Consider the following 16809-nt stretch of genomic DNA (forward strand, 5'->3'; position numbering starts at 1 on the left):
TGAAATACCACCCTGGCTGCAGGGAAACCACGCGAGGGCCTGCTCCAGCGGTCTGCAAGAAGGCTGATAGTGCTCTGGGCTAGAGCCAGTGAAACCGGAATCGAGAGAACTAGGGTAAGAATCAGGCTTTGCACAGGTGAAGGGAGAAGTCCAGGGCCATTCTCCAGGTTTGAGGCCTGACTATAGAAATACTGCTATTAACTGACACAGAAAACACTGGGGAATTGGGGGCACAGGAAGGGGATGTCAGATGGGGAGAGTAGAGTAAGAAGAATACTACTGGCGGCTGGCCAGTGGCCAAGTGGTTAAGTTCTCGCCTCCATTTTGGTGGCCCAGGGTTTGCCGGTTCATCCCACACAGAAGAACTAGACTGACTTACAACTGGGATACACAACTATGTACTAGGGCTTTGGGGAGGAAAAAAAAAAGAGGCGGATTGGCAACAGATGTTAGCTCAGGGCCAATCTTTCTCACCAAAAAGCATACCTTAAACAAAAAATAAAAGAATAAAACTAAGAAATCTTCTTCCTCCATTTGTTAAACGACACCTGGAGCCAGCCCAGTGAAATCATTTTCTGCCCTGTCCTTCAGCATCCTCCCTCTGAAGATGCACGTCCTTCAATGAGGTCCAAGTCCTGAAGGGGGGTCTGAACATTCATTCATCCATCAGACACTTACTGAGCACCTCCTGTATGCCATGCACTGTTGGAGGTGCTTGGGGTACAACAGTCAACAAAAGAAAGATCACTGCCCTTAGGGAGCTCATGTGGGGGTGAGGGGCAGAGGGGAGATCTAACCTGTAAATGAAACATCATGTCTATGCAAATAAGTATATTGGAAATGATAAATTCTGGGAGAAAAAAGGTAGAGCAGGCTAAGAAGATCAGAGGCCAGAGAGAAGAGGCAGGGTCCAGTATACATAGTGTGGACAGATGGAGTGGCGTGTTAGGGCTCCTTGTGTTCAGGTCACAGCTCGTGTATTCGTGTGTTCTGAGATCTAGCTCAGGTGTTACTCCTGCCATTGAGCTGTGAGCCCACAGAGCCTCCCTTTATTCTCCTTTCTCTAAACCCACAGCTTGCCTTGTCTTGCACTTCCTGTTGACATCGTTTGCATTGCATTGTCTTTTTCTTTTCACCAGCTTTACGACCTTGTGAACTCCTGGAGAAGTTGGTGGAAAGAAGGGAGCTAGCATTTGTTGACCACCTTATAAGCTAAGGCATTAGTTTCCTATGGCTACTGTAACAAATTTCCACAAACTTTGCAACTGAAAACTCAAATTTATTCTCTTACGTTATTGGAGATCAGAAGGCCAAAATGGGTTGGCAAGGCTTTGTTCCTTCTGGGAGCTCTGGGGTTTTCTTGCCTTGTTCAGCTTCTAGAGGCTGCCCACATTCCTTGGTCACACATCACTCCAACTTCTGCTTCTGTTGTCTCCTCACCTTCTCTGACGCGCCTTCCTCTCTCTTATAGTGATCCTTGGGATTACACTGGGCCCACGTGGATAATGCAGGTTAGTCTCACCTCAAGATCCTTAATCACAGCTGCCAAATCCCTTTTGCCATATAAGGTAACATATTCACAGGTTCCAGGCATTAGGATGAGGACATTTTTGGGAGCCATTATTGTGCCCACCACAGCTGAGAGCTGTTCGCAGCACTTTACACGTGTTTTATTTAGTCCTTTCAAAGGCCCTGTGAGGTAGATACTTGATCCATGTTGCGGAGGAGGAGACTGGCTGAGAAAGGCTCAGAAGTCCCCATCCGTAACTTCATTCCTGCCCAAGTGGAGGATCTGGGATTTGAGCCCCTGTGACTCCATCACTGTGAGCCTCCCAGGACCCCTGTCTGGATCTCGCACATTCGCGCAGCTCCTCACAAAGGCTGCGGTAGTTTCCTGGGGTTGCCGTAACAAGGGACTACAAATGTGGTAGTTTAAACAACAGAAATTTTTTGTCTCCCTTCTGGAGGCTAGAAGTCCAAAATCAAGGTGTGGGAAGGGTCAGTTCCTTCTGAGGGGTCTGAGAGAAGGATCTGTTCCACCCTCTCCCCTGGGCCATCTTCTCCTTGTGTCTTCCACATCATCTTCCTCCTGCGCTTGTCTGTTTCTATGTCCAAATTTCACCTTTTTATAAGGACACCAGTCTTATTCGTTTAGGGTCCACCCTCGTAACCTCATTTTAACTTGATTACCTCTGTCAAGACTCTGTCTCCAAATAAGGTCACATCCTGAGGTGTTGGGGGTTAGGACTCCAGTATATCTTTTTTGAGCAGCCACAAGTAACCGGAACACGGGCTTTGCATACTGGAGGTCATTGCTTGCTTCTCCGGGTTTCTCAGTTCAGCCTGGACATTGTTGTCTGCCAGCAAGCAGAATCTACTTTTTATTCCTACGGTTCTCATGCTGCTTCATGCTCTTCTCTCATTTTCTCTCAGACCAAGTATGTGCTTTATTTCTAGCAGGCCATTTGCTCAGATAGTTCGTTTCTTTCTCTGAGCCAGGCCTTCTAGATTTTCGTCTTTTGCCTCTCACCCAGAATAAGCCACAGCACACTGGCCTGTAGTCATCAGATTCTTAATTGGTGTTGCACAGAGTGAGGGTAAACAAAATGAAATTACTGTAGTAATATGGTTTTAGGAGATGTCGATGCCTCTTCTCTGGGGGTTGAGATTTAGAAGAGTTCATCTCAACGACAGCCTGGAGGGGTGAGAGAAGGCAGCTTGTTAGCCTCTCTGAAACAGAGAAGGGAAAGAACCCAGAGAAAGATGGTTAGTGTTGTTTATGCAGGCTCAGACTCCCTGCTCATGAGTGGAGTGAGAAAATGATTAAAATCTTACACCTTCTGAACGGATTAGAACCTCAGAATGACAAACCAGGTGTACTCATTACTGTGGGCAGCCCTTCGGGCAGGTAAGAGTAAACCAAGGATTCTTCTTCGCTTCAGATACACCAGTTCAGGTGCGAGAGGCTGGAGCTCTGGGGCGCATCCTTCTTTAGCGGACCTCTGTGTGTTAACCTGGACTCTCTGGACCCTCTTTTGTTTAATGGCTTTATATAAATGAATTCCTTTTCTAAAAAATGTTTATTTTTTTTAAGAAACCCATAATATTCTTAGTCTTACTAATCCAATCTATCCTTTTATCCATTTTTCATGATTTGGAAATTTTTTTAAATTGTAGTAAAATATGCATAACATAAAATTTACCATTTTAGCCATTTGTAAGAGTACACTTCAGTGGCATTAAGTACATTCACAGTGTTGTGTCTGGGCCATCTTCTTCTTTTTTCTTTTTTGTGGAAGATTAGCCCTGAGCTAATATCTGCCATCAATCCTCCTCTTTTTGCTGAGGAAGACTGGCCCTGAGCTAACATCCGTGCCCATCTTCCTCTGCTTTATATGTGGGATGCTGCCACAGCATGGCTTGACAAGCAGTGCCATGTCCGCACCTGGGATCTGAACCAGTGAACCCCAGGCCGCTGAAGCAGAACGTGGGAACTTAACCGCTGCATGGGCCCTCTTCTTAAGTGTGTAAAACCCTTTCTTATGCCTCACACACCCCACAACCCCCACCCTCGTCTGTAGGACAAATCAAACTTGCCAGTGAATTGTTAAAATAAGGGACTGTACTTGAGGACATTATGTTGAGTGAAATAAGCCTGTCGCAAAAGGGCAAATACAGTTTGATTCTACTTATGTGAGGTACCTAGAGTCGTCAGATTCACAGACGCAGGAAGTAGAATGGTGGTTGCCAGAGGCTGGGGGAAGTTATGGTTGAACAGGCACAGAGTTTCAGTGTTGCAAGATGAAAAGAGCTCTGGAGACGGATGGTGCTGATGGTTGCACAGCAATGTGAATGTACTTAATGCTACTGAACTGCACACTTAAAAATGATTAAGATGGCAAATTTTACATTATGTGTGTTTTACCACCATTAATAACAATAATTTTTTAAAAGTAGGGAACTATACCTTTGTGTGGTGAAATTGAAGTTATTCATATTTACATAAACAATAACAGCTGTTTCACAATTTGTGACTTGGTACACCCCTCTAGATGCCACTCGAAAGTGGATCTTTATTATTATTTATCAGGGAAAGGTCTGTATACCTGAAACTAATATAATATGTCAGTTATACCTCAATTTAAAAAAGAAGGGGCCGGCCCCGTGGCCTAGTGGTTAAGTTTGGCATGCTCTGTTTCAGTGGCCTGAGTTTGGTTCCCGGGAGCAGACCTACACCACTCATCAGTGGCTATGCTGTAGTAGCAACCCACATGCACAATAGAGGAAGATTGGCACAGATGTTAGCTCAGGGCAAATCTTCCTTAGCAAAAAGAAAAAAAGAAGGAGAAGACGAAGAAAGGCTAATGTGCATCTCCCCAAGAATGAGACCACACAGTGAATATTTTAGGAAATTGAAGATTATTTGATAGTGCCTCTTTCACTTGGTGTTTCACTATTTCTCTTTTTATTTCTTTTTCAGGAGAGGAGTTCATTACTTCGGAAATGGTACGATTTAATGATACAAAATAAGGATGACCTTGCCAAGATAATTACAGCTGAAAGTGTGAGTTCAGGGTTCTAATTTGCTGCCCTGAAAAATTGAAGAGTTTTTAGACTAAAGCTTGGGGAAGCCGCTGGCTTCAGTGCTGTTGTGTACCTAAAGAAAATGTGAATTCCTTGCCTAACAATCAGATATCAACTAATTATTGTGCCAGGCACCAACTTTTTCTAAGGAAGCCAGGCACTTACATTTGCTAAAACAAAATTTATATGTTCTAATTTACTCTTTAATAATATGCAAGGAATAGATTTTGAGTGGAACTGTGTGAAGCCTGCTTTTTCACCATTCCAGTTTTTTTCTACATGACTATTTTCATTGATTTTTCATGTTATTTTTGTCCATTTAGAAATGTATCAGTAGTTTCACTGTAGCTGTAATAAATTGCACTGTGGTCACAAAATTTAGAAGATATTAGAAGGAGAAAAAATTAGAAGATACAGTTCTAGTTGTTTCCTCCTAATTTGTAAAAATTGAAAATGTAAATGATGATCAATTGTGGTCTAAAGTGGCACGCATGCTTTTTTCCATCACCATTTGTAATTCTGCTTTCTGAAATTCAACCGAGGTTAGAAATCTCTCAACAACCCTGTGGGTTTGTCATGGGAAATTTTTCTATGCTGCTTGCAGCCTTGAAGAATTTAGAAACGCAGAGTCATGCTCTTGTTAGAAGGTAGTGAGTGTGTCCTTTTCTGATCTAATTTAGGGCAAGCCCCTGAAGGAGGCACAGGGAGAAATTCTCTATTCCGCCCTTTTCCTTGAGTGGTTTTCAGAGGAAGCCCGCCGCATCTACGGAGACGTTATCTGTATGCCCGCCAAGGAAAAGCGGGCCCTGGTCCTCAAGCAGCCCGTTGGTGTGGCTGCAGTCATCACCCCGGTACGTGCAGCCTCCACAGGATCCCAGGGGAGGAGCGTGAGTAGGGACCTGGGACACAGCTCGTTCTTCCTTGTGAAGAGGTGTGCTCAGCCTGATAGTTTTGTCACGTGGTCTTGGTTTCCTGATTCCTTTGCTGGATGCAGAGGTGTGTTGCTTGGTCCTCTGTGATAATTCGAGGTGTGGTGGTGGCGGCGAGTGGAAATACATGTTTTGTAATGCCCACAGACGTAGGATGACTCACAGGAGGACCTAGGGCTTCTCTGACTTGGCTTGAAGACTTCTGGGCATTGCCTAGCACATCTGAGAAGATCTCCTGGTATTTATCATTTTTTTAAAAGACTTAAGATAGGACACCTTTGTTAATGTGCCATAATTTTAAGAAAATTTGATGCTTAAGTTATGGTTATCAGCATCAGCAAAGTATTTGTGTACCTACCAGCAGGCACTGGGGCAGGTCCTAGAGGTCAAAAGGCTAAGAAATAAGGTATTGTGTTTGCCTGGCTGGGGGTGCAGTATACTTATGGGGTGACCAGCCTTTCTTGGACCTATGTGCTACTAGGTCCCATATTAATTTCTCTGCAGTGTCTACCAGCTGGTTCTCAAGACTACTGTTCTTTCCCTGCTCAGCATAGTTACAGGCAGACATTCCTCTTACTGCCTGGACTGACTAGGTTTGAATCAAAGCTCACTGTTTACTAGCTGTGTGACTTTGGGCAAGTTACTTAACTGTTCTGTCTCAGTTTCCCCAAACCTGCAAATGAGGATAATAATACCAACCCTATTGGGTTGAGATGAGGATTTAATTAATTATAATTTAAAAGTGCTTAGAACAGTGCCTGATACAGAATAGGCATTATACAAGTATTTGTCAAAATAAAATAAAATACTGTTAATATAGATATGTAGATGCCTGCAGATATCTTTCTATAAATATATATAGAGAGAGGGAAATAATAAATCATCTGCCATTTTCCAAATCTCCTTTGCTGATGTTTTTTCCCAAAGGGTCAGCAAACTGTGGCCCTCAGGCCAAATCCAGCATGCTGCCTGTATAAATAAAGTTTTATTGAGACAGAGCCACAATCATTGATATATATATAGTCTGTGGCTGCTTCCACATTACAACCACAGAGTAGTTGCAACAGAAACTGCACATCCTACAAAGCCTAAAATAGTTACTATCTGGCCCTTTATAGAAAAAGTTTGCAGACCCCTGGCATAGATAATTTTGTACTGTTGTAAATTCTGAAAATGTTTCTCGTCTTTGTGAGCCTTTGTCTCCCAAGTCCCTCTAGTTGACAGGTGTGGGGTGTTCTGAGAGCTCACCTGTGCTAGAGCCAGAGGACAGCTTTGCCAGGCAGTTGTGCAATGGAATTTGTTGACTGACTTCCAGACTTATGTTCCTTTGAACTGTGGGCAGTGCTTTTCTCACCAACTTCTTCTGCTCTTCTGACCCCAGTGGAATTTTCCCAGCGCCATGATCACGAGGAAGGTGGGGGCCGCCCTGGCAGCTGGCTGCACCGTGGTGGTGAAACCTGCCGAAGACACGCCCTTCTCTGCCCTGGCCCTGGCCGAGGTGAGCTTCTCTCCCTGGGTTTGTGCAGAGCCGACAGAGTCCAAAAAAAGATATGTATCTGGGACAAAAAGAAGCAGTTTAGAAGCCTGCCTCTCCTCCATCACTGTGCTGGATGATATTATTTTAACTTACTAGTAATTGTTATAAGTCAGATGTTGCTCTTTTTAGAAAAAACAATGCATGGGGGATTTTCTGACATCTGTAGGTAATGTATGTTTTAGGCTCCCCTAAAAATGATATCTATCCATCATTTTTCTTAAGTAGGCAGTCCTAGTAACATGACTAAAATGGGGGCATTTCTCACATTTACGGAACCTCATTCACCACTCCCTTCTCCACTTCAGTCCACGTTCAGTCAGATTTTGTCATTCTTCTGTTTACAACCCTCTAATGGCTTCTCATGTCACTCAGAGTAAAATCCAGACTTCCTGTAGTGACCTTCAAGACCCTATGAGATGCCACGTCCCCAGCCCCCATCCCTCTCTGCCCTTGGCTGTCGCTCCCCCTTTCTCCTCTGCCCCTGCCACTCCTCAGACCACACCAGGCTCTCCACCGACTCAGTTTTATGCTTGCTTTTCCCTCTGTCTGGAAAGTTCTCCCCCAGGGACGCCCGGGACTTGCTTCTTCATGTGTTTACTCAAGTGCCACCTTCTCGGTGAGTCCTCCCCCGGCCACCCGATTTGAAAACCACAGCCTAGAACTCTTGTGCTCCTGGTCCCCTTCTTGGCTCTCTTTTTCTTCCCATAGCACTTAGCACCGCCTGACATACCGGATATTTGACTTCGTTGTTCTGGTAATTATCTGCCCCCACCAGAATGGAAGCTCTGTGGAAAGGGGAACTTGGGTCTGTTTTGCTCACTGCTGTGTGCCAGAGCCTAGAACAGTGCCTGGGTATAGGAGACAGTCAGTGTTTGTGGGAGGGAGGGAAGGAGAGAGGAGGACGGAGGAAGGGAGGGAGGGAGAGGAGGAGGAGGAGGGAAGGAGAGGAGGGGGGAGGGCTTTGATGCAGTTAGAGCCCCTTTGAGTTTGGGTGTCAGTTTCTGACCTCAGCCCTTCCTGGGCTGTGACCTCCCCCTCCTTTGGGTCCCTTGCTGCTATTTTTGCCCTTTTCCCTGTGGTCAGATGAAGGAGGTTTTGAGAGACGAGACCTAACCATCCTCAGGGCAGCAGCAGTTACCTCGCTTGCTGTTCTAGCCGCTCAGGGATCTGCTGCGGCCCCAGACCCAGCGCCCAGAAACTCCTGTCCTTGAGGGCCCTTCACCAAAGGGCACCTGATTTTGGAGGCAAATCGGTCGTTTTAGTCATACAGAAGCATAAACTGAAGGGAAGTCTTTTTTTGGATGGGCTTGAAATAATTCTTAAATCTGTGCGATGTAAGTTAATCTTTTTATTAGGCTCCTGTGGCATAGGTATGGTTATCTGTGTATTTCCTACAAATTACGATGTTTAGAACCAGTAACGATCTCTGACTGTTAGACCCCCACTTGCTTACAAAGTTTATCTGAAAACACATCTATGTTGATTGGAAATGTTAAGAACCACAGTTTTTAAAACCTCTATAAACTGAGAGATTATTTCAAAGGAAGATTGTCCCTGAGCTAACATCTGTGCCAGTCTTCCTCTATTTCATGTGTGGGACCCTGCCACAGCATGGCTTGATGAGTGGTGTGTAGGTCCAAACCCAAGATCTGAACCCGTGAACCCCGGGCCGCCAAAGTGGAGCATGCGAACTTAACCACTACGCCACTGGGCTGGCCACTAAAGAATGTCTTGTAAGTCTTCTTTTCATCTGCAGGTTCCCCTCCATCCTTTTCTTTGCCTTACAATTTACCTTTTGAAGAAACTGGACGTTTGACCGGTAAAGTCCCATATCTGGGTTTGGGTGACATACCATGTTCCCCTGTCGACTGCACTTTCTGCAGGTTTGCAGCTGCACCCAGATGCTTCTTCAGAGTTGGGCTCCATCCCTTTTTGTGTCCTTTTGTCCGGAGGCGCATATGTCTGGTTGTCTCTGCTCTCATGATGTTAGCAGCCATTGCTGCTCAATGCTGCTCAGTCTGTTAATTCATTAGGAGTTGCAAAAATGGTGATATTTGAATTCTTCCAAAGGTTTTTTTTTTCCTAATGAGGAAGATTGGCCCTGAGCTAACATGTGTTGCCAGTCTTCCCCTTTTTGCTTGAAGAAGATTGTCCCTGAGCTAAAATCTGTGCCAGTCTTCCTCTATTTTGTATGTAGGATGCTACCACAGCATGGCCTGATGAGCAGTGTGTAGGTCTGTGCGCAGGATCCGTACCCGCGAACCCTGGGCCACTGAAGCAGAATGCACAGATTTAACTATGCCACCAGACCCGCCCCCTGAATTCTTTCATTTCTTATTCATTTATTCACTAGACTCCTTCTATAAAGCAAAGCATCCCGTCATCTCCCATTTGGTTACCCAGTGGTAAGTTCATACGGGAAAGGCAGTACAAGTGCTCAATTCTTTCTTTTTATTAAAGTTTTTCAAATTAATGAATCTATTCCTACCATCTGCCTAAAGTTTCCAATTAGTTTGTTTTTTAAGTATCATATGCTAATAGATTTTAACATATTTGATGAGTTCCAGTCTGTTGTGGTTATTTTGCTTAATGAAGCTCAAATGGCCCCCATTTTTGGCCAATGGCAGCTCCTTCACGTTGGCTCTTACACCTGTTAACATAACTCCAATAGTCTTTGAGAAGTTCCTTGCTATCTAATATGACAAGATAGTTCAGGCTTATTCTATACATTTCCTGCCCCTCCCCTGGGATTATCCATCTCTGCAGAAAGCTCTTGTTTCCTTTAGTAGGAAATAATGTTTTAAGTGTGCACTGGGGCTCAGGGGTCTTCATTGTTACTAGTTGGTCATTGTTTCTGGGCCTTTTCATTGAGCAGGGCTAGGAAACACCTATATGTGTACACACACTGAAATACTGCATGAATTCATCCAGAAACTTCCAATTCAAATTTAGTGCTATAGGTACTTCTATATTTTATCTCTGTCTCCTCCTTTCCTGGGTCCCAAGGACTTGGGTGGTGACTGAGTTTGAGCATGCCACAGTTACTCGTTTGCTTGTCACACATTATACACACTGCAACTTCTGAATATTCATCCTAATATCATCACCGATAGGCCTCCTGAAAATGGTTGGATATTTTTTATTTTAGAACAGTCTTAGATTTTCAGAAAAATTGAAGAGATGATACAGGGACTTCCCACATAGCCTACACTCAGTTTCTCCTATTACGAGCTTCTCACCTTGATATGGTGCACTTGTTACAATTGGTGAACCAATATTGAGATGCCATTATTAACTGAAGTCCATACCTTATCCAAGTTTCATGAGTTTTTACCTAATGTCCTTTTTCTGTTGCAGGATCCCATCTAGAACAGCACAGTACATGTAGTTGTCGTGTCCCATAGGCTCCTCTTTCCTATGATGGTTTCCCCATATTTTGAGAAAGTTACAGTCTCTACAAGTCAGGGCCGTACCATTACCTACTGCATTTTCTCCCTTTAACCCTCTCTTCGACCTAGCTCACAAGCAGCTATTTAGTGCTTACCACCAATGCTTACGTCAGGCCTCCAGTCATTTTGGTCCTATGAACCTTGTTCCCTGGTACACTCCTCAGGAAGGGGTCATGGAACAATATCCTTAAATGTTGACAACAGTCTGTGTCCATTATGTTTCTAAATCAGTGTTGCTGGAAATAAAATCCTTGGTTCATGTTTTCTTTACTCGATTGTCTTCAATGTATTCTCCATTTTCTTCTGATGGGAAGTGTTGCTCTTGAAAAGTCTGATCATAGTCTGAATTTCTTGCCTCTATAAGTCAGCTTATAGTTCCTGCTAGTTGCCCTAAAGTGGGTTTTGTCCTCTTTATTTTTTATTTTTTTTATTTTATTTTGGTGAGGAAGATTGGCCCTGAGCTAACGTCTGTGCCAGTCTTACTCTATTTTGTATGTGGGATGCCACCACAGCATGGTTGATGAGTGGTGTGGAGGTCTGCCCAGGATCTGAACCTGTGAACCCCTGGCCACCAAAACAGAGCATGTGACCTTAACCACTATGCCACCAGGCTGGCCCCTCCCTTTATTTTTAAAGACCAGTAATGTCACTAGAGTCTGTCTTTGTGATGATTGTTTTGGGTCAATACTCCAGGTGTGCAGGGTGATCCTTCAATGTGTAGGTCCAGATGGTTTTTTAAATCTCTGGAAAGTTTTCAGAATTTGTTCTTTCTCCTTGGTTTGGTTTTCTTCTTCAGGAACTCCTATTATCCATATGTTTTATCTGTTTTGTCACTTTCTCTTGTATCCTTTTCATGTTTTCCCTCATTTTAAAAATTACCTTCTTTTCCACTGCCTATTTTTCTTAAGGTACTATCTGTTGTGTTTAGTTGTTCTTATGTTTCTTCTAGTTTGCTTTTCATTTCTGAAAGGATTTTTTTCTTTTCTTTCTAATTCTTTCCTGTGTTCATTTCTAAATCTTTCTAATTCTGATTCATGTTGTTCTTTTGTATGTTGGTACAGTTTTCATATCATTTTTCACCTCATAGTTATTTTTCGATTGGTTTTGTGGGCCTGTCTTTCTGGTAAGTTTTTCTTGTCTATGAGGATGCTTTTCAGCTCTTTGTTGTCTTTTTTTTATTTCAATATCCTTGTGTGGGATTTGACATTGGTATTTTTCTGAGAATTTCATTTATTTTTATATGAAGTTATTTTCCTAAACTTTTAGGCAGAGGCCTGGGTTGAGCTAGCTTCTTTAACTTCCCAGAGTGCCTTTGGGTGTCTTGCTCGCTGAGATTCCCCAGCTCCATTCCCTTCCCCACTTTCCTCTGGGCCCTCTCCTCCTTCATTGCACGCTTCCCTGGCAATGTTCCCTCCGTGCCCTTCAGTCCTCATTGCAGAGTCCCTTGCACTCACCTATTATCGCATTGGGCAATTACAGCTCCTGTTCCAAATCGGCCTGCCCTGTGTTTCCTGAACACCTGTGGGCTATTTGGGGCTCTCTGTTATCAGGTCCATCAGACAGCCTTTTACCTCCCTCTGTATCTTCTCATGAAGGTGCTGGTGCTCCCTAGCTGTCAGTGGTGTGTTCCCACCCACTTATAATTGGCAGTTTGTGGAGATGCCTTGTCATCCAGTGTTTTGTGCCGGTCCCAGTCTATCAACAGTACTAGTAGCTCGAAATGCGTGGGCGTGCTCACCTGGGCCCACAACGAGCTGCTTACAGACATTTCAGCTTTCGGAACCAGTGATGTGGCTGGACCAGCCCCTCTGGTTCTTATGATTGCGAGATACCCTCAGCAAGAACTAGCAGGAAACTTTGGAAGATAAGATTTATTACTCACATGGCCTTTTAGGTGTATGGCACGCCCAAGGCCACACAGTGAGGTTGTGGGGAGAGAGGAAGAGAGCACAGGCTTGGGCCTGAGGTTCTGCTTTTATTGGGATCCAGCGTGGGGGCCTAGGTTTCTCGAGTTCACTCTTTATGGTGTATTTAAAACATAAGAGCGGAATTAAAGCACAGGAAGGCAAAAACGACTGGCCGAATGGTCAGTTATCTAAGCCAACCAGAGATCTCTAAAACAAAAGGAGACTGCAGGGCTGGAGTGGCCTGGCTGTTCATCAGGTTGTGTGGCTGGCAGTGTGTGGATGGCCGTTTTTTAAGTGGATGCCTCAGCAATCACAGCTAAGTCAGACCTCTGCTTTACAATTAGAAAAACCCAACTCTCTGGCGCTTACACAACATCCAATCTTATAAATGTTGTCTCTGATATTTTGGTTTGGCTAATTGTTCTCTCTCTGTTTTTTTTTTTTTTTTTTAAATTTTGAGGGGATTTAGAGATTCAAAAACTCTGCTTCTCCTACCATCTCAGAATCCCCAGTCAGATTTGTGCAATAAGTTAATTGTTAACAGGATTCAGAAGTCACAATAATTCAGGGTATGCCTCCTCCAGAGCGAGTCGCCGTGGAAAGAGCACGAGTTTCCAGGTCAGGCAGCTGTGGGTTAGCCTGCTGGTTCTGTTACTCCCTAGTGTGGGGTCTCGGCCTGACTCTCCCTGGGCCTCCCTTCCCTCCCCGCTGCTCTGGAAATCGCCTGTGGGAAGACCTTGCCCACCACCCTGCACATCGTATGTAGGTGCTCGGCAAATGCCCCTCTCCACTCGCTCCCCTGAATGTACAGGTGAATCAAATAGCTTTTCTTGGACTCTCCTCTGATTTTTCTTGGGAAATAAATCCAAGATGTGGGGTTTTTGATTTTGAACAGAAATGGCATTGAAACTTATGCTCTAAGAAATGTTAATTCAGTGATGTGTAACAACACATTAATATCACCTTAGCACTATTAGGAATCTTGTTTCAGTTCCAAATATATTCTTATTCTATCCCCACTGTTAGCTTAATTCTTTTCCATCCTTTGTGGATTGAAACATCTGCTTATTTCTCTTTTCTGTTTTTTCAGTTTCATCATTTGCTGTCACATGTTTGCTGTTTCTCTTTCTAGCTTGCAAACCAGGCTGGGATCCCTCCGGGTGTATACAATGTCGTTCCCTGCTCTCGAAAGAAGGCCAAGGAAGTGGGTGAAGCGCTTTGCACTGACCTGCTAGTGTCCAAAATCTCCTTTACTGGCTCCACAGCTACTGGAAAGGTATGTAACTTAAATCTCGAAGAAAACAAATGTTGTTCTAACATGTTCTCTTTATAGAGTATAAAAATACTATTTCATCTTTTTTTTGCTGAGGAAGATTCGTTCTGTGCTAACATCTGTTGCCAGTCTTCCCCTTTTTGTGCTTGAGGAAGATTAGCCCTGAGCTCATATTTGTGCCAGTCCTCCTCTACTTTACATGTGGGTTGCCACCACAACATGGCTGACCAGTGGTGTAGGACCGTGCCTGGGATCTGAACCCATGATTTGATCTTTATCAACTTTTGTAGCAAGATTTCCAGTAGACTGTTAAAAGCTCTGTCAAATGAAGTCGTGTCTGATTATCTTCTGGAGATATTTTGGATGGTGTTCCTTATCGTTACATGACAGAGGCTCATATTTGACAATATGGAAGGAGTTAGGGTGGCGAAGGTTCCCGTTTTTGTTGTATGTGAAGTGGCTGAAAGCTATCCGTTGTATTTCCTCAATTCTGGAATGCGTGTTTCTTTCATAATCTAGAATGAAAGATTCCAGAAACACAGAATTGATGTTGAAATGGATGTCTTAGAATTGAACAGAAATTGTATTTAGTAGCAAGGTATTTACAGAAACAGAAAGGTCTTTTTTTTTATAGTTTTTTTCCTTAAATGTTGAAAAGTTGCTTCCCCAAAACTTCATGTTTGTGCCTGTGAGTGGCTTTTTGTTTATCCTTTTAAATGTTCAGAAGAGAAAAAGGCAGAGTAGAACAAAAGTTTTTATTTCTGGTATTTCTCTCCAGATAGTATACTTTTTTCTGCTAGTGTACATACACACATAGATACATGTATGTTATATATGCCAGACATGTACATAAACATATCAGATAAAAATAGTATAAATCAAATCTGAAAGTTTTTGTGAAACTGGTCATTTTTAGACACTGTGAGAAGCAGGAAGGAATAAAGCAGTTTTAGTAATTCCCAACTGTAATCACTTTTGTCATGCCATAAACTCACGCCCAGGGAGTGACGTTTTGGGAGCCTACCGTTCATTCGTACCACAAGCAGACCTTTTAGAGGTGTAAACTGCTATAGCTCTGATCAATGGATCTTATGATGCAAACTTACTCTCAGAGGGTTTCAAGCATTGTTAGGAAGCAGTTAGAGAAAGAGAGAGGCCTGGGAGAAAGGGTGGTAAAACCTTCGCCATTCAAACCAGAGACATTCCCAGGATGCCGGGCAAAGGCCGGCAACTCATTGCTCTTCCTCACTTTGCTCAGCAAACTGTCACCGTCTGACAGACCTCCCAGGAAAATGCTAACTGTTTTCCTTTAGGCACAACTTTACCTCTTAAATTATTTACCCAGGGCAATGATTGACTGCGGGTGGCTTAAAAGGAAAAGTGATAGGAATCACCAGTTAAGAAATAACGACTCTGTATGTCCAGGGCTGCTTCTGAGCTGATCTTTCAGAGGACCAGTGGCTGAGCTCCTGCCCTTCAGGCACAGAATCTTGCCTCTGACTGAACCCCGTAGTGACTGAACCCCATCCAGCGAGCCTGTTCTGGAGATGCCCGCCCTGGCCTCACCCCCTTCTAGGGGGACCACCCCTCCTGGGGCCTGTTGTGGGGACAGCAGCTGTGTTTTATAGCACATAGCTGCTTGTCTCGTCCCACACAGAGACTTGAACCATGAGTGATCATTTGACCTGAGGAAATCAGATTTGTAGGCTGACCAATGACCTAGAGCAAGTGATCCAGCCGAGAAAGATGAGCGGGGCTGTCACATTCCCTCTCCAGGGCTTTGGAAGCTGAGGTCCCCAGAAGGTCAGTGGTGGGAACCAGAGTGGAAAAGATTCCTCAGGAGGTGACAGGAGTGCAGGCAGTACTGCAGGGCCATGGCAGGCCAGTGCTGGGTTCAGGCCATGGTCCTGAGGGCTGAGAGGGGAGAAGACGCGGTCAGACAACACAGAGCGCAGTCAGACAACACAGAGCAAGTGCCCATGGAGGAAGGGCACCATGAGACAGGTCCTGGGCCCAAGGCCAGGTGGACACGAGTGACCCAGAGTGAGAAAACTGAGGAAAATCAATGGCCTGACAGATAACATTTCTTAAAAATTCAAAACAGAAATAGCTGTCTTAAGTCCAATATAGAAATATGTTTAGTCTTCAAACTTGTATTACTTTGTTGAATGGTAACATTTCCTTGAGAAGATCGTTACTATTTAACTGCTGCTATTAATTTCACATCCGGGCACGTAGAGAAGTACCTGCACAGAAACATTCTTCTAGCTGTTCTGAATTTTGATCAAAAGCCCTGTTGTAAAACCTATGACTTCAGGGTGTGCGTCACTAGGGGGCCATTCCTGGAGTGACCTTGAGCTTGTGACTACTGTCTGTTTCACTTGAACCGTCTTTCCTGTGGCTGTGACTGGGCAGAGACCTGCTATCCTATAATAAAGTAGTTAAATGTCCCCAGGCAGCTTTCCTAGGCCATAAAAATCTCTTACTGGATATTTAAAGCCTATTGAGTATCAAAAAACCTTACCATCATGCGTTGAGCCAGCAATGCTACTTCTACAAATTTATACTGAGGGAATAATTGCAGTGTTATTTTTAATAGCAAGGAATTGGAAACAACTTAAATTTCTAACAGTCGGAGGTTGAATAAATAAATTATGGAACAGCTATGCAATAGAATACTATGCAGGCATCTAAAGGAATGTTCTAGAAACACATATTGTTTAAAATTATGGAACAGCCATGCAATGGAATACTATGCAGGCATCTAAAGGAATGTTCTAGAAACATATTGCTGATGTGAGGGAATCTTCACATTATAGCATTCCATTAAAGGAGCAAGGTATAAAGTGTTGTGAACATGTTAAGATGTTCCAGACCTGTGGTTAATTGGGAAGATAAAACAGGTTACAAAACTGTATAACTCTACCATCCTATTTTCTTTTTTTTAAAAAAAGGTACATATACATGAACCTGTTTGGCCAAACTCTAGATGGATATACCTTAAAATTTTATCAGTGGTAACCTATGGGTTGTGGGACTCTGGGTGATTTTATCTTATCTCTATATTATGATTTTTAAGTCTATTAGCATATAATTTTTTTGCAGAGGTAGTATTGCTATATAGTTCAGG

General features: G+C 43.6%; 1 protein-coding gene across 1 annotated transcript in view; it reads left to right on the top strand.

The window, feature by feature from the left end:
* ALDH5A1 (aldehyde dehydrogenase 5 family member A1) overlaps window positions 1–16809 on the top strand; it is a 32356-nt gene that overhangs the window by 1000 nt on the left and 14547 nt on the right. The window contains exons 2-5 of the mRNA XM_023624523.2: window positions 4481–4564; window positions 5265–5435; window positions 6895–7011; window positions 13539–13682. Coding sequence (XP_023480291.2) covers window positions 4481–4564; window positions 5265–5435; window positions 6895–7011; window positions 13539–13682 — 516 coding nt within the window. The remainder of the gene's footprint in view (window positions 1–4480; window positions 4565–5264; window positions 5436–6894; window positions 7012–13538; window positions 13683–16809) is intronic.

The sequence above is a fragment of the Equus caballus genome, chromosome 20 (assembly GCF_041296265.1).
Source record: "Equus caballus isolate H_3958 breed thoroughbred chromosome 20, TB-T2T, whole genome shotgun sequence".
NCBI classification, from domain to species: Eukaryota; Metazoa; Chordata; class Mammalia; order Perissodactyla; family Equidae; genus Equus; species Equus caballus.